A 27,160-nucleotide genomic window follows, 5' to 3' on the forward strand; every position below is an offset into this window, starting at 1 on the left:
TTTATAAATATCTTCTGTTAGCTTGCCTTTCCTGCATGGCCTCTATAATTCCTGCATTCCAGTCTTCCCCATATCTTTTCGCCTTTCCGTACATGTTCAGTGTAGCAAATTAATTCCTTATCAGTGTCCACACTTCTTCCTCAACTACATTATTCTTTCCACAACCTGTTGTACAGTCATTTCATTGTAATTTTATTTGGATCCTCAGTTTTTCATTTCTTCAGACGAGGACTGATTCAGCCTGTCAGGGCATGTGAACTTGCAGAACATGCACTGTTATACATTAAGAAGATCCCCATGAGTACTTTGGAGAGCCATTACATAATCTCAAGATTGGTGTTTGGTACACAATGTGTGGTATCCACATCATAACAAGAGTCTTTCACCAAACTGTTGCTGCTAACCAGTAGGTTCAGAAACTGTTTGTAGTCTATATGTGGATCAACTTGCTGGAGATGAATGACTATAAACATGTTTTCAGCAAGATGGAGCAACAGCACACACTACCTTGTCAGTAGTGCATTCGATGCTTGGTGAGGAGAGGAGGATTAACAGAGGCTGTGCAGTAGCCTGGCCTTCTTGATCGTTTGATCTGTATCCCTGTGGGGCTAATTGAAGGGTCAGGTGTACTCAGATAATCCTCGTTCACTGGAAGAAATACAGCAGAACAGTGAAAATACTATTGCTGCTATCTCTCATGCAGAGCTGCTTTGCATGTCTCACAGTTTGATAAATTGAACACAGCACTCCATTGATATTGATAGTGGCCATTTCCAGCATCTTCTGTGTTCATTAACAGGGATCAATCCTGTGTCAGTCTTTTTATAAATATATTCTGGGCGAGTTTATTTTGCCCACCCTGTATGTCACGAATTTTTATAACAATGTGGACTGTGTTACCGACTGAAAGATTCATTCTCCAGACCATGTGGGTTGCACCTTCTATGGGCTGTACTGCATTCCATGGCGCATGCCTATTTGCATTACTAGAGGCCATCCCTGTGTCTGCATCCCATTTGTAATAATGATGTACCTGTTAAGTCATCTACAGCCCACCTCCGTAGCTGAGCGGTCATTGTAGGTGACTGCAATATGAAGGACCTGGGTTCAATTCCCTGTACCACCAGGGATTTTTCTATGGTGGGAGGACTGGAATGGAGTCCATTCCACATTGTGATGCCAATTGAGGAGCTACTTGAATGAGAAGTGGTGGCTCAAGGCCAGCAAAGCCACTGATGGCCATACTGCATCCAAATGGTGCTGTTAGTTGAGGATGACATGGTGGTCAGTTGATCCCGATTGGCCTGTCTGAGGTAAGATTGGTGGAGCTTCAGTCATCTGTGACAATTGCAGAACCTTCCACATCAACATCATACTCTGCAAGTCACCTAACGGTGTGTTCCGTAGGGTACTTCTTGTAACACAATTTGATTTTCTCCCCTCCCCCCTCCCTCCCCCACTGCCCTGTTCCCCTCGAAAATGACACATGGGAAGAGTAATTGACGGTAAGCCTCAAATTTTCTCACCATGTTAATTTCGTGAGATTAATATGGGAGGAATTAACACGTTGCCCGACTTCTCAGAAAGCGCTTTCTCAAACTTTCGGAAGTAAAAGTAACTGTGATTCACAATGCCTCTGGTCCCGGCAGAGGTTCGAGTCCTCCCCCGGGCATGGGTGTGTGTGTTTGTCCTTAGGATAATTTAGGTTAAGTAGTGTGTAAGATTAGGGACTGATGACCTTAGCAGTTAAGTCCCATAAGATTTCACACACATTTGAACACAATGCCTCTCTTGTGACATCTACCACTGTAGTTTGTTGAGCATCTGTGTAATGCTTTTGTGTCGATTAAACAATCGTGTGATGAAAAGTGCCTCTTTTTGTTGGAGCTAATAAACAATACTCAAGAATCGTAAGGTGCTTGTTCGACCGATTCTCGAGTTTTGTTCATCAATCTGGGATCCTTACCAGGTACGAATAATAGAAGAGATAGAGAAGATCCACTGAAGAGCAGCACATCTTCTCACGGTATTATTCAATCAGTGCAAGAGCATTACAGAGATGCTCAACTAACTATGGTGCTGATTACAGAATGAGATTTTCACTCTGCAGTGGAGTGTGCGCCGATGTGAAACTTCCTGGCAGGTTAAAAATTTGTGCTGGACCTAGACTCGAACTTGGGACCATTGCCTTTTGCGGGGAAGTGCTCTACCAGGTGAGCTACCCACGCAGTCCATCCTCAGCTGCAATTCTGCCAGTGCTTCTTCACAGAAACTCTCCTGCGAACCTTGCAGAACTAGCACTCCTGGAAGAAAGGATATTACGAAGACATGGCTTAGCCACAGCCTGAGGGATGTTTCGAGAATGAGATATTCATTCTGCAGTAGTGTGTGTGCTGATATGAAACTTCCATCCCCCAGGCTGTGACTAAGCCATGTCTCCGCAATATCTTTTCTTCCAGGAGTGCTAGTTCTGCGAGGTACACAGAAGAGCTTCTGTGAAGTTTAGAAGGTAGGAAATGAGGTACTTGCAGAATTGAAGCTGTGAGGATGGGTTGCGAGTCATGCTAGGGTAGCTCAGCTGGTACGGCACTTGCATGAGAAAGGCAAAGGTCCCGAGTTTGAGTCTCGTTCTGGCACACATTTTTAATCTGTCCGGAAGTTTCAAACTACATTGCTGTTTGACCCATGTAGTCTCCTGACAGTTTCTTGAAAAACATTGGACTCTTATGAAATTGATGAATACACACCCAAGCTCCAAAAGAGTATTGTGCTGTTTTCAGTTTGAACTCACTTAACTATTCTTCTATCGAAGCTGTGATTTCATCTGTTATGTAATCATTGTCAACTGCAGTTACGAGTACCCTTAATTGTTCTGAGTAATAAGGTTTTCTATCTCCCAACTTTAGTTAGTCTTACAAATCGTTGTAATGTCTAGCACTTTTACTGATAGCCACAAATTGCTATTGTATGAATTCCAAGTTTGCAAAGATGTTCTTCCCATTTACATACCATTTCCAATTGAAGGCAGAATGCAGTCACTGTGATAGAATGGCAATGAATTGCCAACTTTGAAATCCCTCCTGTGATATTTGTTAATTATGTTTTAACACGATTTACAATTCCAAATTCAGATTTTCTTATTTAATTATGATTTAATGACAAATAGCAGAATTGAGATGGTTGCTTTCTGTCATTCTTAATATTTGTAGACTATAGTTTGTTTTCGGTCATGACAAAAACCATGTGAAAAATAGATGATCCAAAATGAAAACTGTTGTTCGAATGATGTCATCCTGTGTGTGATCTTCATGAACTTTTATATGTCATTACTAATAATAATTCAGTGTTTCTTTGTAATTCTTGGTACCCATTGGCTACATAATATTACAGAGTATGCGTTGGATCTCGTTAAGAATTGATTATGGAATTGATGATGGAACTTAGCTTCAAGGTCTTCTCATAGCAACAGCAGTTTAGTACAAGTGGAGGAAAAGGGGGGGGGGGGTAGGATAAGGAGAGGCTACCACTCAACTGTAGGTGAGTGATGTGTGGTGCATGGAATGGAATTACGCAACAGCACATACTCATTACTAGCTTATGAGATGCCACTCTTTTTTCTAGTACAAGTAAGTGTGCGAGTTGGTATTGACAGTAGAAAAAGAGTGGTATCTCAAAAAGTTATTACGTCTCTGCATTGATGCACATATGTGTACTCCAGACTCATTTCTGTTTTTCATCTTTTAATTTTTGTTACTGTAATACGAAGAACAACTTGTAGTGATATTTCTGCATAAAATATTAGTCTTGTCTTTGATGCAACCAATACTTTTCATTATTATAAATCACTATTTTTTTGAATTGAAAGTTAGTAGCTCTGAGACATTCTCTTAAGATAAAAAATATTTAGTTGTAAGATTTAATGTAAATTCAGGGAAGTGTATTGATAGATACTTTTCACAAATCACAATGAGTTTAAAGCGATGAAATTATGTTAGTCGAATAAAATTCAAAGGCCAAAGGATTACTCTCATAAGATTTATCCCACTGAGCTGCCAACTCTGACTGGAATGACTTCTAAACAAATGATAAGCAAAGTCACCATTGTATTTTTGAGTTTCTTACTTTGCAAATTTCATGACAAGTGATTGTGGAGTCTTTAACGTTTTACTGCTCATCGCATAAAAATTTTAATGGTCTCATGAAGCAGTTGATTTTAATTCATAATCATGTAAAACTTTTGTTGCCAGTTCACTGTGGAAGTATCCGACAAACTGCGTCTATTCTCTCAATGTCCAAAGAATGTTTACGAACGGGGGACAAAGCAATAGTCCATTTCCGATTTATCAAGCACCCGGAGTACATAAAGCCAGGACAGCGAATGGTAATTGTTATATTTCATCATCTTGACTTGTTTTTGTGATTGGTTGTTTAAACTGAATTATTATGAATAGCTTGCCACGGTTTCAGGTCTTCCGTGAAGGCCGCACCAAAGCTGTCGGTAACATCTTGAGGCTGATTCCCCAGGCTAACCCAGGGGCACAGGTAGCACGATCCAAACCCAACAAGATGCAGTCGAAGCAAAGCAGCTGCTCAGTGCAATCACACTCCTCTGCTGCTCCACAGTCACCTCAGCAGGTAGGCCAACCACAAAACATTGAGACAAAAAAAGAAATTATACTATAATGGTGCACACAAGCTCGTGTGAGGTTTCTTGCAGCTGACAGTGTTTGGACCAAAAGTATCCATTTGTCCTCAAGATACTGTATTATTTGTCTCAGCTATGTTTCTGAGCTGCATGATCTTACAGAATATACAGATAGAAATGAATCTTGATTAGTTGCTTGGGCTGTTTATTAGTGCTGTACACCCAAGTGCGGAACATATACCATTTCAGGGATAGCTGCATTAACGTATTAAAGTTGGACTAGGTCCATTTATGGAAAATCGCACCCTATGATGACATAATAGTTTGAAGAACAATTAGATGGGGATGCAACTTAAATGCTTTATATGGGACTACATCTGTAATGGGCTCACCTGTAAGGTGTTCAGCTCATTCCAATTTATTGTTCGGAATCACATATTTTGACATTACTGCTACTTCATGAAGACTATGAATGTGAAGATCAAACAGAACAGTGTATTATGTTGACATCATAGGATTAGCCTCAGAATGTGTTTGCAGCAAAGCATTGTCATGCTTCAGAGTGAAGTCCTAAATGCATGGAAAGCACAGATGCGTCTCACTTGCTGTGTGGTTAGCCTATTACTTTTTCATAATCAGGAGCAGTAATTTGTGACATTATTTATCCTGTTTCAAGTTGTGAATATTAGTTGTGACAAGAGCTTTTACTAATACCTACGCAAAAAAAGGAGAAGACATAAATCTCTTCCTGCAAGTACTGTGGGAAATTCTTATGTTTTATAAAATATGCAGCTGAGGGACCTTCACATTATGATCACTCTTGGATAAACCATGACCTATTTCTCCTTTATATAACACAGTAAATATTATTTTATCAGTGGTTGACAGTAGACGTCTGGTATGTGTTAATAGTGAAAATACTCACTTTCAAATGTTGGTGCTACTACATTCAGTGGTTGGTACCACATAATTTGCAAGTAAAAATCTATTTTAAACAGTGGAAAATCCAGGATGTAATAACGACAATATTATGAAAATGCTAGATAGCTACTCACCGTATAGAGGAGACATCAAAGACAAGTACAGCAAAATCACTGCTATACATATGAGTTTTATGCCAAAAGGCCTTCTTGTGAAGTAGAAAACATATACATATTTGCACAAGCACAACATACACATGAGCACTGTTTCTGACCACTGAGGCCAGACTGCACCTGATGGAGGGCGATGGTCTGTGGGTAGTGGGTGTAAGGAAGAGGCTGGAGTGGGGAGAGGGATAGTAGGGTACAGACCGGAGAATGTTAGTGCTGCTTGTGGGAGCATGCAGGGATATGGTGGAGAGGCAGGGAAGGGGTGTTAGATACAGTAGGGCATGGAGGGGGAGGCAGTGGAAAAGGAGAGAAGAAGTAGAGGACAGGAAAAAGACAAGTGGTGGGTGTGCTGGTGGAATTGAAGGCTGTGTAGAGTGCTGGAGTGGGGATAGGGAAGGGGATAGGAAAATGAAGGACAGGGACTAACAAAGTTTGAGGCCAGGGAATATTGCGGAGAGAGTTCCCATCTGCACAGTTCAGAAAAGCTGGTAGTGGTAGGAAGAATACAGCTTTTCTGAATCGTGCAGTTGGTAACTCTCATTACAATATCATCTGTATTCTCATAACCACCATGCCCTCAACATTCGCTAGTTCCTGTCCTCCTCCTTCCTAGCCCCCTTCCTATCTCCATTCCAGCACTACACAGCATTCTGTTCCACCAGTGCACCCACTTCTCTATTTCTCTCCCTCTCTGCTTCCCCCCCCCCCTCCCCCTCTCCTTTTCCCTCAAATATCCTTACTGCACCTAGCAGCCCTACCCTGTCCACACAATGTCCCTGCATGCTCCCATAAGCAGAGCTACACCTTCCTCTAACATATTATCCTTCCCTCTCCACACTCCAGTCTCTTTCCTACCCCCACCAGATTGTTTCTTCCATCAGATGCAGTTGCTGTATGGATTAAGGCATTTGTGCTTATGTGAAAGTTTGTGTCTGTGTGTGTTTTCTACTGTAGAACAAGACCTTCTGGCCAAAAGCTCAAAAGTGCAGCAGTCCTTTTGTTCTGCCTGTCTGCAATTCAATGCCTCCTCTATATGGTGAGTAGCAATCTATCTTCTCATAATATTATCATTAATAATATATTTTGTTAATCTAACTGAGGTGTGTTGTTCACTTCCAAAAATTTCCCTGTTGTTACCTCTGTGATTGAACAGTCTGCACAGTGACTGCCACCTGCAATACATTTACTTGTTATTGCCATTTACTTGTTTATTGCCAATATTTTTTTCTTTATTGAAGTGACTGAAACAAGGCCCACTCATACTTGTGAGAGTAACTAGGTATTTACTTTAAGGAAAAGTGGTCATGTAGGAAAAGGGTGTTAATGACCAAACAATTGATGTGTTGAGTACACGCCACTGCAGTGCTGATACCCAGTGATATTTAATGTAGACTTCATAGCAGTGGCCAGTCAACAGACCACATCTGGTCAGACAATGAGAGGTGTTCCTGCTAAACGTATGTTGCAAACTAGAAATACGTAGTAGATCAGAGATGTGAGGATGGCATAGCTGAAGTGAGGAGTGAGTCAGAAAGGATATCGATGATGTGTCAAGCAGAGAACAAAATGTGTATAGTAGTAAACAGCCATGCACCAACTAATGACAAGAACAGGAAGGACCTGAAAGTGTTAGGCGTTTTGTGGGAGATGCTACAATATACACTGAAAAACATACAACATAGATAAGCAAAGATACTCATAGGCAGTTATAATGCACATACTGGAATGGAGAATTGGCATAAGGGAATAGCAGAGGGATACACAGCACACTAGAGGGCAAACAAAGAATGGGGGAAGGTTAATTCAGCTGTTTCAAAGACATGAAATTAGAACTGATGGCAACATACGTTGGTGCCAAACCAAGTAAGAAAATGACATGGGCAAATTCACTTACCACCCTCATTGGGGAGTTCCAGATTGACCACATAGCAATCAGTAGGAAAAACAGTAAGGAGACTGCAAACACTAAGGTCAGGAACAACACAAGAATAGAATCGGATCACTATTGTACAAGTGCTATTGGATTCCAAACAGGGATAGAGAGCCACAGATGAATGGAGCAAGCAGAAACATCAAGATAGCCAGAAATTAAGACACAGTTGAGAGAAATATGAGAGAATATTTAACAGGAAGAAATGGAAGAAATCGTGGGACAATAAAGAGGATGAAGAACGTGAGGTCAGCCTCCCGTATGACAGGAACCAAATGCATTGTCGAATTCAGGAAGGATTGGTCAGAATTGAGAGAAACAAAATTGGAGAAGGAAGTAACACAGGGTGTGGCAAATAAAAGTGGCCCAGGCGAGTGGATATGATTGGACATGAATTTGTGACAGCATTAGTGGAAGAGGAAAAGATCTACAGTTACTTCTGCCAGGATGAAGCAGCTGCCTATACAGCTGACCAAACTGTGGAGCACATTTACACAATCTTCACACCTGACAGAGGGTAGCAAACAATTACTTTCTGTGGTGAGTCCTCAGTTCTAAGGTATATCAGAACAACCCTCATACTCTTCAAGAACTGTACCAGAATATTTCGGATGAGACTGCAGCAGTTCCAGCAGTCCAGCTTCAATCTGCCTTAAGCAACTTGCTGACCAGGCCCAAAAATCAAGAGGTGAATGGTGGTCACTTTCATCTGCTATAATCAGGTTAGTATTATACTCCCTTTCCTCTGCTGTTTTTCTTTGCTCCCTGGAACTCTGTTCTCCAACCACTTTGTTTGCCCCACCTTGTATATCAACTAATACAGCAGAGACTGACAACAGAGAAGGATACAAGAAAGGATATAGTGCCACCAGTGGAGAAGATAAGAGAAGAGCATAGTAAAGATTTCTGAAGAGCAGGAGAGAAGTGAGAGAATGAAGAGGTTCTCAGAGGACAAGAAGAAAATGCAAATGGTGAAGAGTACTTGTGGTCTACAGAGCATTTAACAAAAGAGAAGTAGAAGAAGAATCTAGATCTACTATAAGATAAGAATTTTTATTTTATTTGTATAGCTAGTTAGTTATTTACTTGCATTTAACACACCACTAATTGGTATGCTGTATCTATCTGAAAGACAGTGGATCAGTTTCGGTGTTCATAAGAAAGCTAAGGTTCTTTCCATCCTAAGCCTGTAGCATTATGTATATTTTTCTGTTTCACTTTACATGTACTGATTAATTCATCCAAACCACATACTGTATTTGTGAGCGTTTCTGGGCCGGCCGAAGTGGCCGTGCGGTTAAAGGCGCTGCAGTCTGGAACCGCAAGACCGCTACGGTCGCAGGTTCGAATCCTGCCTCGGGCATGGATGTTTGTGATGTCCTTAGGTTAGTTAGGTTTAACTAGTTCTAAGTTCTAGGGGACTAATGACCTCAGCAGTTGAGTCCCATAGTGCTCAGAGCCATTTGAACCATTTGAGCGTTTCTGATATGTCCTAGGACAATCACAATTGTGAATGAAATGATGTTGTTATTGTTGTTTTCAGTCCAAAAACTGGATTGATAGAGCTGTCCATGCTAGTCTATCCTGTGCAGACGTAACTACTGCAACCCACATGCATTTGAAGCTGCATACTTTATTAGTTCCTTGCAATCTCATCTTTTACACAAGTTGAGCCATAAATTTCTTTTTTCCCCACTTTTATTCACAACCTCCTCATTAGATAATTGATGTACCATCTCTGACAGAATATAATATTGTTGACAAACCAATAAGTTTTTATTTCTCCTCCCTGAATTTTAATTCCATTTCCAAATATCTTCTTTGTTTCCTTTGCTACTCAGTGTACAAGTTGAACGACATCAGGGTTAGGCTTCAACACTACCTCATTCCCCTTTCAACCCCTGCTTCCCATTCATGTCCTTTGGCTCTTACAACTGATGTCTGATTTCTGTACAAGTTGTATGAAACCTTTTGCTCTCTGTATTTTATTCCTCCTACCTTCAGAAGTGCAAGGAGTATATTTTAGTCAACATTGTTATAAGCTTGCTCTAAATCTACAAATGCTATAAATGTAGGTTTGCCTTTCTTCAACTTGTCTTCTAAAATAAGACTAAGGGTCAGTATTACTTTATGTATTCCTACATTTCTTGGGAACTCAAACTAATCCTCCTTGGTGTCAGCTTCTATCGGTTTTTCCATTCTTCTGTAATAATTCATTTCAGTATTTTGCAATCATGCTTATTAAAATGTTAGTTTGATAATATTCAAACCTGTCAGGACCTGCTTTCTGTGGAACAGGAATTAGTACATTCTTCTTGATGTCTGAGAGTCTTTTTCCTGTCTCGTATATGCTATGGGATTAAAAGTATCTGGACACCTGGCTGAAAACTACTTACAAGTTCGTAGCACCCTCCATCTGTAATGTTGGAATTCAGTATGGTATTGGCCCACCCTTAGCCTTGATGACAGCTTCCACACTCACAGGCATACATTCAATCGGGTGCTGGAAGGTTTCGTGGGGAATGGCAGCCCATTCTTCACAGAGTGCTGCACTGAGGAGAGGTAACGATGTCCATCAGTGAGACCTGGTACAAAGTCGGCGTTCCAAAACATCCTAAAGGTGTTCCATAGGATTTAGATCAGGACACTGTGCTGGCCAGTCTATTACAGGAATGTTATTGTCGTTTAACCACTCCGCCACAAGCTGTGCATTATGAACAGGTGCCCGATCGCGTTGAAAGATGCAATTGCCATCCCCGAATTGCTCTTCAACAGTGGGAAGCAAGAAGGTGCGTAAAATATCAATGTAGGCCTGTGCTGTGATTGTGCCATATAAAACAACAAGGGGTGCATACCTCCTCTATGAAAAACATGACCACACCATAACACCACCGCCTCTGAATTTTACTCTTGGCACTACACATGCTGGCAGATGACGTTCACTGGGCATTCACCATACCCACACCCTGTGTGAACTGTGATTTGTCACTCCATACAATTTTTTCCCACTGTTCAAACATCCAATGTTTACGCTCCTTACACCAAGCGAATCGTCATTGGGCATTTACCAGCATGATATGTGGCTTATGAGCGGCCACTTGACCATGAAATCCAAGTCCCCCCCCTCCCTCCCCGCCTAACTGTCTAGTACTTGCAGTGGATCCTGATGCAGTTTGGTATTCCTGTGTGATGGTCTGGATAGATGTCTGCCTATTACAAATTAAAACCTTCTTCAACTCTCGGCGGTCTCTGTCAGGCAACAGACGAGATCGGCCTGTATGCTTTTGTGCTGTACTTGTCCCTTCACGTTTGCACTTCACTATCACATTGGAAACATTGGACTTACGGTTGTTTAGGGTGTGGAACTCTCACGTACAGACGTGTGACACAAGTGACACCCAATCACGTGACCACATTCAAAGTCTGTGAGCTTCACTTAGCGCTCCATTCTGCTGTCTCACAATTGCTAATGACTAATGAGGTCGCTGATATGGAGTACCTGACAGGAGGTGGCAACACAGGGCACGGAATTTGAAAAACATATGTTTTTGGGGATGTCTGGATACTTTTGATCACATAGTGTATGTTACATGTGGAATAGTTTTGGTATTGGTGGCTCTTCATAGGATCTCAAGAACTATAAGGGGTGATTTCTATTTCAGGAGCCTTTCTTTACTTATGTCTTTCAGTGCTCTGCCAAATTCTTCTCGTAGTATATCATCTCTCATCTCACCTTTGTCTCTTCTTCTTCTCTTTCTATAGTATTACTTTTAAGTTCATTTCCCTTGTACAATGCTTATAAAGTGTGGGAAAAATGAAACTGGCCTGGAAGATATTTCATAAGATAGGCAACCCAACTTATGTAATCTACCGTCGGTTTGGATAATATAAGCTAGGCTGCATAAAATAGTTTCCAGGCCAGTTTTATTTCGCCCACCCAACATATATTCATTCCAGCTTTCAGCTTCCCTTCTTTGCCTAGTACTTGCTTACCATTAGAGTTCTTAACATTTATACAGCTGCTTCTCTTTTATCTAAATGTTTGTCTAATTTTCATATTGGTGGTATCTATTTTTCCCCTACTTATGCATGATTCTTCAGCCTTGCACTTGTCCTCTTGCCATTCCTGTTTAGCCATTTTACACTCTCTGCCAATCTCACTTTTTACGCATCTGTATTTTGCCTGCTTCATTTGCTGCATTTTCTCCTTTCATTAGTTACTTTCTATATCTCATGTGTTATCCAAGGATTTCTATTAGTCTTTTTTCTTAAAAAAAATAATTAAAAAACCGTCCAAGCTACCTTATTTCAGTCAGTCATTGCCTAATGCTCCCTCTGAAATTCTTAACTCTTTCTATTTACCCAAGTTCCATCTCCTTAATGTCCTACTGTTCTGCAGTTTATTCACTTTTAATATATAGTTCATAACTAGTAAATTGTGGTCATAGACCACATCTGCCCCTGGAAATGCCTTACAGATTACAATCTGGCTCTGAAATTTCTATCTTATCATTATATAATCAATCTGAAACCTTCCAGCGTTTCCAGGTCTCTTCCATATATACTTATAACCTTACGAGGTTCTTAATCCAAGTGTCAGTGATGATTAAATCAAGCTATTTGCAGATTTCTACCAGGTGTGTTTCTCCTTCACTCTTTACTCCATTCCATGTTCTCTTACTATTTTTCCTTCTCTAATTTTTCCTACTGTTGAATTCCAGTCCTGTAACATGATTAGATTTAAACCTCCCTTAAATTTCTTTTTAACTCACCATACATACCTCCAGTCTCTTCATCTTCTGAGCTAGTCGTCATATAAACTTGTACTACTGTGGTCAATGTTGACTTTGTGTCTGTATTGGCGGCATTAATGTGTTCACTGTGCTGTTTGTAGTTGCATACCGACATTCCCATTTTTTAAAATCATTATTGGATCTACTCCGTCATTACCCTTATTCCATTTTGCAGTTATAACCCTGTACTCACATGACCAGAAGTCCTGTCCCTCCTGCACTGAATTTCATTAATTCCCACTACAAATAACTTCAACCTGTCCACTTATCTTATTAAATTTTCTAACTACCTATTCTTTTAGGGGGTTCAGTGTTCCATGCTCTAACCTATAGAATAGAACTTTTATTTTTCGTCATGACAGCATCCTCCTGAGTGGTCCCTGCCCTGCAATCCAAAATGGGGGACTATTTTACCTCCAGAATATTTTATCCGAGAAGATTCCATTGTCATTTGACCATACAGGAGAACTACCTGCCCCCGGGGAAAAATAATGGCTGTAGTTTCCCTTTGCTTACAGCACTTTGCAGTATCAGCATGGCAAGGGGAGCCTTTTCATCTACTGAAAAGGGTGCTGCCCCTTTTCAAGTACCAAATGGCTTGTCTTGCCTCTCCGCTGTAGTTGCACATATGGTACAGCTATCTGTATCACTGAGGCACGGAAGTCACACCACCTTGCAAGTTAAATGGGCTCAATAATATTATGTTAGAAGTACATATTATGGGTGAATCCTTTATCAGTGTAGTAACTATTTCTTAAATCAGTAATGTGGCTGAAGATTTACTACACTGACATTCTGTTTTAATGACAGCATGGGATTATTTGAAATGCAAGAACTCTGGTGGTTGTTGATTAGCTACATTTTACCACTTACAATAGACATATCTATTATAAAGGTAGTTTGGAGTAAATCTTAATAGATTGATATTCTGCAACCCTGAATTTCCAGTTTTCTTTTTTTCACTTCTCTTCCTCTCTTTCCATCTGCACACCTCTGGTGACGTGTAATTCCTGTGCCTGATTCTCAATTTTGTTTTTCCTTCCACAACATCTGGCTGAGCTATCTTCTTTAAAATATATATTTTGTAACATAATTTCCTTACTACTCTTAAAGTCTTCTTTTAAAACTTTAACTGAAAGATGATGACAATATTTGTTCTGTCTTTTTTTTTAAAAATTGTGACGATGAAAGTATATATTGTGCCTAAAACATACTGAACAGAAATGAAATTTATTAAGCTTTCATATTAACATATTTTTCAGTTAATATTAAATGTAATGATATGCTACATTCAAATTGTAACTTTTCCAGTTAAATTTTTCTCCTTTTGACAGCCTCTTTTCTGTTATTACTTGCAGTGAATGTTGTCCATTGTTTAATGTAAATTGTCATTGATGACGTAGTGCAGCAACAAGACTTAAAAATGAATGGTGGGGAGAAAGGGAGGGGTTGTGTTCCCATTTAATGGATAGTGTGAAGAGCATGGTGTAACAGTTAATATAATATACTACTTTTTTGTGCATGTGAATTTGTGTTTGTAGTGTGTTAAGACCCAGCTAACAGTATATCTGAAAGCACAATTGTTTTTGTTGTCAGGCTGCAGGTACCATTGTGAGCTTTAAGTGAAATGTCAATTTTCTTTTTCCCATCTTGTTTCACTTCCTCACAGAAATAAATATGTAGAAATATTTGAGTGGTCTTAAGTGCAATACCTTCTATTTCAGATATGAATAAGGCGTGCTATCTTCATCCCATAGTGGGGCACGTAAGTTGATGGCAAACAATACACAATAATTGATGTACTTTTGTTGTATACAGAAATTATGTTTCTCGGTGGAGTCTTTCCGTTCATTGAATTTTTCTTTTGTAGTATGTGTGTGTCATTCAACGTATCTGTGATGGATAGTTATTTCTCTCTGTTAGTATAAAGCAGGAAAGTATATGCATGGGTGTGTTTTTGTATTAGATGTTTCCAGCCAAGGACAGTCATTTGCGTCACATCCTAATGTGTACCATACTCACCAGTCACCGTGTTTCCCAGTGTTGGAAAACGTCCAGCAGTCAGTTTTTCAAAAGAATGTAATTATAAAAATTGTGAGAGAACAGACAGCCACTCACCATATAGATTATGTGTGGCGCAGTTCACAGGCAAGGAAAAAATGTAACATCAGTGTTAGCTTAGCTTTGTTGAAAAAGTGTACTCTGTGAAGAAACATGCACAGCCTCCCTTAGTTGCGCTGCAGGCCTGCCAGTTGAATACCAATTACATTTCGGATGGGTGTGGAGAATACTGATGAAGCAAGGGGTAGAGAGACCAAGGCACAGTAGTTGAGGGAGTAACATGTGTACCTACTGTGCAAACCATTGTACACACCAATATTAGCAGTTTTCCGTCCTATTACATTCATGTACTAAGCAAGAGAACACAACTGTCTGTCTGCCTCTTTATGTGCTCTGATCTCCTTATCCTATTCTCATGACTTCTGTGTGATATATGTGATGGTATCAGCAGAATAGTCCCACAGGTTTCCATGAATATTGGTTCACTAAATTTACTCCATGTCTTTTTTCAGAGATTACAGTTTATTTTTCCCATATATCTCTGTTACACTTTCATATGGGCTATACAAATTTGTTACGTTTGTAACAGTACATCCCTGAAATTGTGTAGTGTCTGGTGTCAGAGTTCCATGATAAGGACTCCAAACAATGGAACAGTATCCTAGTATTTATCACACTACAATTCTGTATGCTGTTTCATTACAGGTGCGCTATACTTTCCCAGATCCCTTCCAACAAATCTAAGTTTTCCACTTGCCATCCCTAATACTAATTTTATACGTTCATCCCATTTCATATAATTTTTTGTTTTGTTACCCGTAAATATTTATATGATGTGACATGCTCAAAATGCACACCATTAATCTTGTCAGTGGATAAAATAGAGTTCTTTCTCTTTGTTATAAGCACTGTCTTGCATTTATCTACATTTAATCAGAGCTGCCATTCATTCCACCAAGTGGAAAGTGGCCAAGTGTTTCTGCGTTTCCTTATCCATGTAGCAACAGCACTGTCAACAAACAACCTGTTTATATATCCTGAGAACATTACGTGTTCTATTATCTTTCCTTGGGGCACACCCTTCGTTGCTTTAATTTCTGTTGCACAATAACCAGCACTGTAACCATGGGAAATCTGGGGAAAATGCAGGAATTTTTTCATTGGGGAAACATCCAGGAAAAACCCAGACACTTCTTAGAATTCTGGGAATTTACAATTGCTTTAGTTTTCAGTTCAATTTTAGTAATTTTGATTGGTTGGAACTGATAATCTAGCAAAGAATTTTACTTTAGCCTGTCACTAGAGAATACTACTGCAGCAATAAAACATGAATGAGAGAATAACACCAAAATAAAACTTAGTTATAAAGGAAATGTGCCATTTACAGTGACAAAACACAGTGCACACACAGCCATCTGCTGACAGCAAAACGTGTCAAAGTTGTAACAACAGACTGCTCTTGATGAACATGATGTTACAACGGTTTACATCTAACAAAAACAAACAAACACTGTCCGAACAGGCCTTGGAGGTACAACAGTACTGACCAGCTGCCATGTCATCCTCAGCCTTGAGGCATCACCAGATGTGGAGACAGAGGGACATGTGGTCAGCAGACATCTCTCGTGGCCATTGCCAGTTTTCTTGACTGGTGCTGCTAGTTCTCAATCAAGTAGCTCCTCAATTGGCCTCACGAAGGCTGAGTGCGCCGTGCTTGCCAACAGCACTTGCCAGACCTGGATGGTGACCCACCCAAGTGCTAGCCACGCCCAACTGCACCTAACTTTGGTGATCTGACGGGAACTGGTGTTACCAGTGTGGCAAGGCTGTTTGTTTACATTTCTAACAGGTCTCAGGAAAATATTGCGAATTGTGCTTTGAGAAGTGTTACTTTCAAAGCAAATTTCCCTGTAGGTAAGATAAATTATGTTCCACGTGAGAATGTATGATGAATTTCTGAAATCAAGGAGCATTTGACTCTCATTCAGAACTTAACACTTTGAGGACCAGCTACTCAGCAAAATTTTGGGCCCAGAAGACCACCCTTTTGTGCCATTATTTAAAATTTCACTTGCACATTTGTGTTTGATGTATCTTAAAGGGTAGTACACAGTAAAATAGACCAACATTATGTGTGAAAGCTTAGCGTTTCTGGTAGCTGTACTGTATGTATATTAATTTACACCATTAACTTGTGTGTTCGCGCCACTTATCACTGATGTTACTATTCGTTGACTACATCATGTGTCCTATCCTCTGAATATCTGCTGCCATTGGCTGCTGAGATCACATGATGTGAGCTATGTTTGGTTGACAAAAGTGTGTCATAATCTCGTTTTCAGTGCTTCGGAAGCTGCCGTGCTGTATTTGGTGTAATTCGTATTTATGCTTTCATAATATGAAAATTTACAGTGCACATCAAAGAGCTGTCCAAACCGTGTTTTTTGCTGGGTTTCTTTTCCTAAAGTGCAGGGAAGTTCTATGTCGGTGTATAAAACCTGTACCATACAAAAGATTGATAAGTTTTATGGCTCCTAGGGAAAGTATATTGTCGCTTAACATGGGGGAAAAAGTGTATTTTCACCCAGGAAAATGTGTGTTTTTGCCCAGGAAAATGTGTATTTTTAACTGGAAAATTCAGTAAAAATCCAGGATTTTTTTCCCCCTTGTTCGCACATACGCCCTGATAATATACTAGGTTCTGTTAGTAAGTTATTCGTGGTGCAAGTCATATACCTATGAAGATACTCTGTATAATGGTATCTTGGTCAGCAATTGACCGCATGGTATCATGCCGAACAGCCTACCTGTTCACCTGAATCTACTGTCTGCAAGCTCTGGTGTGTGTATAAAGCAGGCTGTGTTCCACATGAGTAGTTTCTCATGAATGTCAGCTGATTCTTTAAGAGGAGTTTCTTCTCCTAATGAAACGTAATAACGTTCGAGCTGAGAATCCTGCAACAGATGAATGTAAGTGATACTGGTCTGCAACTCTGTGCATCAATTGTTTCATCCTTTCTATAAACAGTTGTGGCATATACTCTTTTCCAGTCATGTTGCTGTTTGCTGTGCAAGAGATTTTTGATGAATTTGAAGAAGAAAAGAGACTTAATCTGCTGTGGATTCCGTGTAAAATCTAGGTGGAATTTAGTGTGGGCCTCGTGCTTTGAAGAGTCTTAATTTTTTCCATTACTAGGATGCTTCTATCAATATCTGTCATTTGGGAGTCTGTCTGCTATTCAAACATTACTGCACAAATAATCAGAGAAGTAAGATAGAAATTACTCCCACAGGCACTTTCCTTATTAAGCTGATCTGTTGCAGACTTGAACAACTAAATTACATCTTCCAGAAGACATTTCACTCGCTTTCTTTATATCCTGAAATGAGAAATATCATTAACAAAATATTTATTGTCCTTCCCACAGCAGTACTCCATCACTCGAGTTACATCCCTGTAGATCCTCGTGACCATTTTCATTCTCCTACCCCTGTTCCTGTTGTTCCCCATTCCTACCTCGACATTAAATAAATTCTTGACACTGAAACTTGTTGTTTCATTTTTTTTTCTTGTGCTATTCTTATCAGCCTCATTCTCTCTCTCTGTGTCTCTTCAACTGTTTACTGACAAGGAAAGGTTCCCATTGGTGGGATCTGCTGTGTGAAATCATGTATACGGTGATGTAGGTTAAGGTCCAAAGTTTCACACCGTGAAGCCATTCACCATGGTGGGCCCTCATTTGCAAGTAACTGACAAAAAGGAAGAAATCGGAATTTCGTGTGATGCTCTTCAGCTATAAAAAAGACACATTTAACAGACTGGTTGCACAGTTTCATGGTTAAGTTACAGACCTCATGTGCAAAAGGTTGTGGGTTCAAATCTTACACAGTAACTTTTTCATATGGCTGTCATTTTTTCTTCTTGTCATTCATTTTCCACTTGGAAGCTTTGTGCATGGGATTTTCATTATTTTTATGTATTAACTTCGATTTGATTTCTTCCATTTTATTATAATAAATTTTTTCCATATTATTGCATTAATTAATGATATTTCTCATTTTGTTTTATTTAATTTTATTTGTAATCTCTACTTCCATTTAAATCTTCATCTGCATTATTTTGTCCGTGGTGAAATAAGAATGAATGTTTTTAATGTTTTTATGACATGAGTCATCCAAAAAAAATGTACATCTTGCAATGATACATACATTTTTGACACAATTCTGCAGTCAGTGCAAATAGGCCTTTTGTTTTTCAACCGATAGATCAGCGTTTCAAATGTTTAAATATTACATCTACATCTACATCCATACTCTGCAAGCCACCTGAAGGTGTGTGGCAGAGGGTACTATTGGTACCTCTGTTGGTCCTCCCTTCTATTCCAGTCTTCTTTGAAGACTGCTAGATAAATAAAAATAATTAAATTCATATGCACAAAGATCCCAAGTGGAAAAAGAATGATAGGAAGTAAAAATGAGAGCAACTGTTAAAGCTAATATGTTAACTAAAATGATGTGATAAAGCAGTGGAAGTAAACAAATTATGTTCAATCCAGTTGACTGAATAAAAATGATCATCAAATTCATTTCGATAAAGATTATGAGATTCAAACCCCCAACTTTTGCACACGAGGCCTCTACCTTAACCATTATACTGGGCAACCAGACTGTTAAACATCCGTTTTTTAAAACTCAAGAGCAGAATACAAAATTCTGAAATTTTGTATCATCAATTACTCGCAAACAAGAGCCCTAGGGATGAATGATAGCAGGGTGTAATATCTGGGACCTTAAACTTCGTCGCCATATAGATGCTTTCAAAAAGTCAATCCCACCACTGGGGACCTCTCCTTGTAAGTAGTATTCTTCTCTCTCAAACTTACTTTTTGTAAACATGTCTATTAGTGCCAAAAGTGTTAATGTACAGAGCCACAACTTTTTTGAGCACCTGTTTGCTGCAAAAGTTTTTCCTATATGGTGAGTAGTTGCGGGCTGTAACCCCATATTCTGATTTTGATTCAGAAGTATTCAGCCTTGTTTAAATATGATGCACAGATACCGTAGTTACTTCATAACTCTTATGGTAAGTTGGGATAATTCAGCGTAATAATAAATGACATATGAAGCACATCGTAGCACAAGTGTATACGCAATTTATAAAGAATGAATTGGTGTTACTCATTATTCTGGAAGAATAGTTTTGTGGGACGTTCACTGCCTTTCTTTATCTTAACTGATTGGAACAGAATTGCATGTCTTCTATCCACAATTTTTATGGCTTTCTTCTGATATATATGAAATGTTTATTTTTATTTTCTTGTAAGCATTTATTTTATGTATTGTATTGTATTGCACTTCACATTATTAGCCAATATGCCGAATGTGTGTTTACTGCACGCTGTGGTGTCCTCTGCATGATATGCAAGCTCACCAGACAAAAGGTTACTCACGTCTCTCCTAAAAGTGCAAGTCAGTTCCCTAAGCACAGATAACAGGTGTGCTTCCCTGTCACATGGAATGTACTGAGTAGGAGACATTGATGTCCACTTTCCTGGCACATCAGTCCATATATTTTGACTAAAATTCATGAATAGTCTCCCACATCTTTGGCACATTGCTCTGGGCAATGTAAAATCTTTTCAGTAGAGTTCAAATGTGGAAACTTTGCACGGCACTCCAGATGTGGTCTTGCTTCTGAGCACCCTTCACCATAAAGTCACAATTTTATCCTGGTGGAAGGTAGACCCAGAAATGGTAGAATCTCAAACAGCATTCACCAGAAACTCAGTGTGGCATTTTTGACTCACGGCATCTTGACCAAAGAGCTCATTTCTCCGTAACTAAAACATGTGTAGAATATCATAAAATGTCCATAGGTTTGCACCACTAGTCGGATGCAATTCCTCCAGAAGGCTTATCATGTGGTAAATGTGGTGTCACACATAATTTGTGTGTGAACAGAAATATGACTGATCTCTTCGGATAACAAGTATTCAGCCTCCTACACCCAATTGTTGTTGTACTTTAAGTCAGGGTGATATCGCAACTTTGTGGGCAAGTGAGAGCAAGAGTCTCTTACTTGTAATTTCACTCCAAATATCCATCTTACATAATATGAGCTTGTCTGTTAATTTGGAAACAGATAAACAAAACCTGTTGTTAATGTCCTCCACAATTCCTACTTGCAGTAAAGGACACTTTTAGACACAAACTGTAAATCACTGGTGATCCCTTCTTCTTTGTGTGTGTGTGTGTGTGTGTGTGTGTGTGTGTGTGTGTGTGTGCGCGTGTGTGTGTGTGCGTGTGCTTGTTTGTGTTTGTTTGCCACTTTGGCGAACTGAGAGGACAGTTCAGGACAGTTCATTGTAAAATACCCATGAAATCCTCCATTTTCTTCATTAACTAACTTTTGGTATGCCCAATGTCAGTTGTTCACTTTTGACTCTGTTCCATGAGTATTGCACCCCACATTACAGTGCCATTAAAAAGCACACTGTTACATTGGTATTGCATTCCATGTTAAAGAGCAAAGTTGCTATTAGCTTTACATGCTTTGTGACTAATATTTTGTCTGGGAGCTTATTTAGATTCAAACAAAGAAGTACACAGACCATTTTGGAATGTTGCAGATATGTAGTTATGACATACTTCATCAGCTTCTGACCTCTCTTAACACATTCCAGTTATGGCCTGTGGGATATATGGGTGGTGTAAGCTGACTTGATTGCTCAGTTTCATTGGGAGACAGTTTGATAGTTGCTGTCCTTTTTATAATTCATGAAACATTGATTCTTTCAAAATATCATTAATCTGAAGAGAAGTGTAATGTACAGATATCAAGTTAAAAGATCCACTAAACTTACTTCAGTAAATAGTTTATGGTGTTCTCCTTTATGTACCAGGAAACAGTACTCAGAATTGTGTTAAACGTCTGCCAGTGCAGAGTCACCGGAAGATGCTAAACAGAATCCTCCAATGCCTATTTTAAATGTGATCCTCATATATCCACATCTCACAGTTCAGCAAATGCTGTGGAAATATATGACAGCAACCATAGCAAAGGAACCATTTCCAGAGCATCATTTACATGTTATGTTTTTTAAACACATCTAGCACATTGTTTATAGTCTTTAAATTGTATGTTTCTCTCAAGTGATGTAAATATGTGATCTGCATATCAGATTTTAACGACTGTAACATGCCAATATCAAAATGTGAACACTGACGATAGTACTGCTTTTCGTTGTGTTCATGAGGTATTCTGTTTCTCTGCAGGTTTCACCAGTCCACAGAGCAGATGCCGACTCGCCATTTGAAGTGTCTGCTGATAAGAGAGAGAATATGGCTCAGCGAAGTGGCAGGAAGAGTAGGGGGAGGAGGGGTGGCCGAGGGAGATCGGGGGGAGGAGGAACGGGAACAGGAACAACACCAAAACCTCTTGCAGAGCAGAATCCTGTGATTGCTGGTCGGAGTGCAAAAACATAGATAGGTTTTGGTGCCAATGAAGATATTTATTATCTCAAAAAGTTTTTGATGATGCCTTCAGGTGAATATGAACTGTCAAGAAGTACAACTTCTTAATTTGTCCTTTTCTGATGAGATTTCAGTATTTAAATATGTGATCTAGTGTTTGCTTTCAGGTTGAAAAAGGATGTCGTACACCTTTTTGTAATGACAAAAATACATTAATTGGTTGTATTTTAACATCCTCATTGATACAATCCCACATACAGGGTGCGCAAGAGTCACTGGACAGTGGGTACTAATTTAAACAAAATATTGAATTTGTGTCTTATTGAAAATACAAATAATACTAAACAATTATTTGTTATGTTTGAATTGTTTTCCATCTTCATTAATACATATCTGTAGTCTTTTTGGAACACCATTACATGCTCTATTGCATAGTATGGTATCACTACCCAAATCATGAAATGTGTTGTGTATGTAACTGTTAGTTCAGCAATGGTCTAAGGCTTTTGAGAATAAACAGAGTTTTTGTGACACCCCATAGGAAAAAATCCATGGGAATGAGAGCAGGTGAACATGGAGGAATGTCAATATCTCCCCTTTGACCAATCACTTTTCTTCAGAAATTTTCATTTAAGTAATCACATACTGCAATGGCATAATGTGGTGGGGAAACATTGTGGTGAAAGTAAATTTCTTGAAAGTTTTCAGCACACATCATTAGTTCTGGTACCATGTAATTCCGAAGCATATTCAAATAATTATTTGCTGTTGCTGTTCCTCGAAAAAGATATGGTTCAAGTGCACCAGATGACGATATTGCCCCCCCCCCCTCCCTGCCCCCACCCCAAACACTCACACCAGGTTGATTTAGTAGTTGGCGTAACAAAAGATTTTGATTGTCAGTATACCAATGGTGGTCAGTCATTAAGAACTGCAGTAGTGCCATTTTTATAAAATGTTTTTAAAGCAAAAATTCTTTCTTCTTTCATTAACATCGTGACACTTTGGAAAACTACAGCTGTAAACACATCTCATGGATCATGCTTTCAACAATTCACTAGTTTGATTATTGTGTTTGTTTTGTTTGTCATTGCACTATGTTTGTCATTGCATTGTATTCCACCTTGACAAGGTGTAATTATCATCATTTTGGTAATAACGGGTTAAAACTTTTTAGTGTGCTTCGTCTTGCTGTTACTTTTGTTTTCTTTTAACCAGCTGTCCAGTGACTTTTGTGCCACCCTGTACTCATGATATTTCAGCATGGCTATGTTTGATGCTAGGTATCACTTTTGTAGTTAAAGAAACATGGAAAACAAAAAATGTTTTGTTTAGCTAGCACAAGGATGAAAATTACGAATAGGTTGTTAGCTTGAGTACTGCTCAATACTAGTAATGATGTTGATTCAAAGTAGAGAATCCGAAATATGTCTCAAAGTTAATATGAAACTTCAGATGTTTTACTTTCATGCACAGTTTTTAATACATTAGTGTTCTTTGTTGTGGTGTATTATATAGAATCTTTTTATGCAATTTGAAATACGTAATTTTCATACTGAATAGTTTTTTTAAAACTCTGCATGTCACTGTGACTCATGTAGAGTGTACCGATACTAGCAGGAAAGAAAACGTGACCTTGTGTGATTTATGTTGTAGCAGGCATACACAAGGTATTGGTCACACTGCACTCAGAACAGTTGTGGTGGAGGGGGGGCAGCTTTTGCTCTGAGCACCGGCAGCATTAGCATTGTTGAATAAGTGCACCTTTTGTTTTGTGACCTCGTCATGACACGCAATGGTTGATTCAGTCAAACAATGTTGGACAATCAAGTTTTGCACAAAACTGAATAAAAAGCCTTCCGAGAATCACACAATGTTAAAGCAAGCCTAAGGGGAGTCTGCGATGAGTTATGTGCAGGTTATGAGGTGGGTGAAGAAGTTTGAGGATGGCCATGAAGGGGTGAACTCTGTAAGAGCATCAGCAAGCAGAAATGAAGCGAATGTGTATTGTCTTCGTGAATTGTTGAATAATTCTGTCCACCAATTGAGTGTTCAGTTTTTTGCTGACACTCGACAGTCTGAACATTCCAAAAAGTTCCATGTTCAACATTGGTACAGAGGAGTTACACATGAGAAAGGTATGCACCAAGCTGGTCCCTAAAATTCTGTTGGGCGAATAAAAGGCCAGTCAACTGTTGGTCGCAAATGAACTGTTGGAACGTGTGGACATTGAACCGGATTATTTGGACAGTGTTATTACTGGTGGTGAGACATGGACTTTTGTGTATAACACAGAAACAAAGCACCAAAGTTTCGAATGGGGTACCTCAACACCCACTAAACCCAAGAAGGTGACGACGAACAAATCCAAAGTGAAAACGATGCTAATTGTCTTCTTTGACTGCAAGGGTGTGGTGCACAAAGGGTTTGTACCCCAAGGACAGACCGTTAGGTCTCTTCACTACATCGATGTTCTGGAAAGATTAAGAAAAAGGGTCCTACCAGTGTGAAAAGAGGTTTCCACTGCTTGGCTGCTGCATCACCACAACATGCCCAGCCACATGTCTGCATGTACGTGAGTACCTGTCCAAGAACAACTTGGCAATGCTGCTGCAGTCACCCTACAGTCCTGAACTCTCTCCGCTGGAGTTCTTCCTGTTCCCCAGGATTAAAACTGCGCTCAAAGGATGCTGAGAACATTGAGGACATTCAAAAGGCTGTGACAATGCTCTTAAATGAGGTACTGGTTGAGGGCCTCCAGGGGGCTTACCAATCATGGGTGAAATGCTGGAAAAAATATATAGATGCTAATGGTAACTACTTTGAAGAATTTTAAAGCTTTGTTCATATATCACCAAAAAATATTTTTAAAAAATCATGACTGTTTGTTCACATCTCATGTTTTTCAAATGCAGAGAAGGGTGGTGGACAGACAGTAGGCTGTGCAGGTGAAAAGGTTTTTGTTAAAATCATAAAAACAGATCATGTGCTAATACTAACTGAGTGCTATGGAGTATATTCAGTTTGAAAATTACAGCTGCTGTCGCACTGCAGTTAAAAGATCTTCATTGGAATTTGGAAGAAAGCAAGACTATGTTACAATGTGCTGCCACCGATGAGGCTGTTAGAGACTGTGCACAAGGTCAGGTTTTAGGAAGGAAATAGGTAGTGCTCTTTAAAAGGAACTGTCCCAGCATCCACTTTAAATTATTTATAGGGAGCTCATAAAAAAGCAAAATCTGGTTGGCTGGTTGGGGACTTCTATCATTGTCCTCCAAAATGCAAAGCAGATGTGTTACCACTGTTTCAGCTCATGTGGCTTCGACTATGAAGATATGGGAGTCACCTCAGCTAAGTAGTGTAGATAAGAGAAAAAGGTAATGCGTGTATTTAATTTTTTATGTAGCTGATTTGCAGAACAAACTGTACACCCTCTTGGGGGTGCAGTCTTACCAGGGGGACAGGAGAAGGTAATTATTGCAGCCCCAGATGCGCATCAGAAGGGAAGGAATGTGCAAAGGTAAATAAGACCAAGCCATTTAATGTCTGCTTGAGGCAGTGGCTTGGAACAGTGGCAGTGGCAGTGGCAGTGGCAGTGGCAGTGGCAGTGACTGCGGCTCAGAGTCCCTCAATCTCAAGATAGGTGAACCTGTGGCACGGTTTGATCAACGACAGTGACAGTTGGATCTATTCTGGCTTGAGTTGGTTGTTTGTTGTTGCATCAGTGAAAATGCGATAGACAAAAAAAAGGTGATCTGTCTGTAAAATTTAAGTAGTAAAATTTCTTGCATATTCTTTCCCTGAAAGAATTTATTGCAGGTGGATTTGACAATATCAATGGAACTTGAAATCTAAGGATAACATATTTTTATTTTCTGTAACAATTCAAATCTTGAAATGTGAGTACAATTGTTAAGTAACCCTGTGGGGCTATGATTGATGACTCAGGACTGGGGCGGTGGTAGTGTTACAGAGGTAGCCAACGTTGGTTTCGGAGGCAGTTTCAAGGGGTACAAGCAACTGAAACACCCATACGACAAGGACTAGATTATATTTTGAAAATAATCAACACATGTTAACAGTTTTTTTTTTTTTTTTTTTTTTTTTTTTTTAAACTGGTAAAGGAAGTCAATGTGTGGCGACAGTGCCTCAACATAGCAAAATAATGTGAACATATGACAGAACTGTTCAATGATTAAGGTGGATAATAAAATATAGAGGATTAAGTAGTAAAGCAAAATGGAGCTGAAAAGGGCATACTAGTTAATTTTGAGATAACAATGAGCGTGTAATGTGTAATGTACAAGAGTAATGTACACTATGCATTAGTAGCACCTAGACATAGGGAGCCAAGTTATAACCATAGAGAGTCACACTAAAACACAGAGTGACATGCAATGAAAAAAAGATGTCAGATTTATGGCTGGCATTGTATGATGAAGGCCAATTGCCCTCAACAGACAAGCTATTATTCATAGTGAATAGATCAGTGGGGGAGAAGTTCTGTCCAGGAAGTGGTAATATCAGACTAACACGCTTAAAAACCTGTAAGTCACAGGGGCAACTTTACAACAGTGACATATATGCAACGCTTAAACAAAATTTTTAGCTAATCAGGGCCTGATTAGACAAAAATGCACAACAGAATCATCAGTATGGATATAAACTAGAATGACATACGAAATTCTGACAGACTCTTCCACCTAAGACTCAAGGAAAAATAAAATTGTTTTCATCCATAGACTAAATTGTACGGAGGGGCAGAACATAAATTATAGTGATCAGAATGCATTGGTTGCTGTGTAACAGTTTTACTTGGTATTGCCTTTTATACCAACAGATTCTTTGAGTTGAGCTAGATACACAACAAGAGATAGTATATTGCTACTTTTATACTTGGTTAAGTGATCAAAATAAACTCTGTCTCACCGAGTTGCCACACTGGGCTCCCATTCAGGAGGATGGTGATTCAAACCCACATCTCTCCATCCAGGTTTAGGTTTTCTGTGATTTTCCTAAATTGTTCCAAGCAATGCCAGGGATGGTTCCTTTCAAAGGGCATGCCCGACATCATTCCCCATGCTTGTACTCCATCTCTAATGATCTTGATGTTGATGGTACATTAAACCCAATTTTCCTTCCTTTTCCTCTTTCTCTGTGTCATGTC

The 27,160-nt window shown here is 39.4% G+C and overlaps 1 protein-coding gene across 1 annotated transcript in view; it reads left to right on the forward strand.

The window, feature by feature from the left end:
• The window catches only part of LOC126201425 (GTP-binding protein 1), a 136,507-nt gene extending 114,289 nt beyond the window's left edge, over positions 1-22,218 (forward strand). The window contains exons 11-13 of the mRNA XM_049936785.1: positions 4,248-4,381; positions 4,468-4,635; positions 21,796-22,218. Of these exons, the coding sequence (XP_049792742.1) occupies positions 4,248-4,381; positions 4,468-4,635; positions 21,796-22,005 (512 nt within the window). The 3' untranslated portion in view covers positions 22,006-22,218. The remainder of the gene's footprint in view (positions 1-4,247; positions 4,382-4,467; positions 4,636-21,795) is intronic.
• Positions 22,219-27,160: the final 4,942 nt, after the last annotated feature.

The sequence above is a fragment of the Schistocerca nitens genome, chromosome 1 (genome assembly GCF_023898315.1).
Source record: "Schistocerca nitens isolate TAMUIC-IGC-003100 chromosome 1, iqSchNite1.1, whole genome shotgun sequence".
NCBI classification, from domain to species: domain Eukaryota; kingdom Metazoa; phylum Arthropoda; class Insecta; order Orthoptera; family Acrididae; genus Schistocerca; species Schistocerca nitens.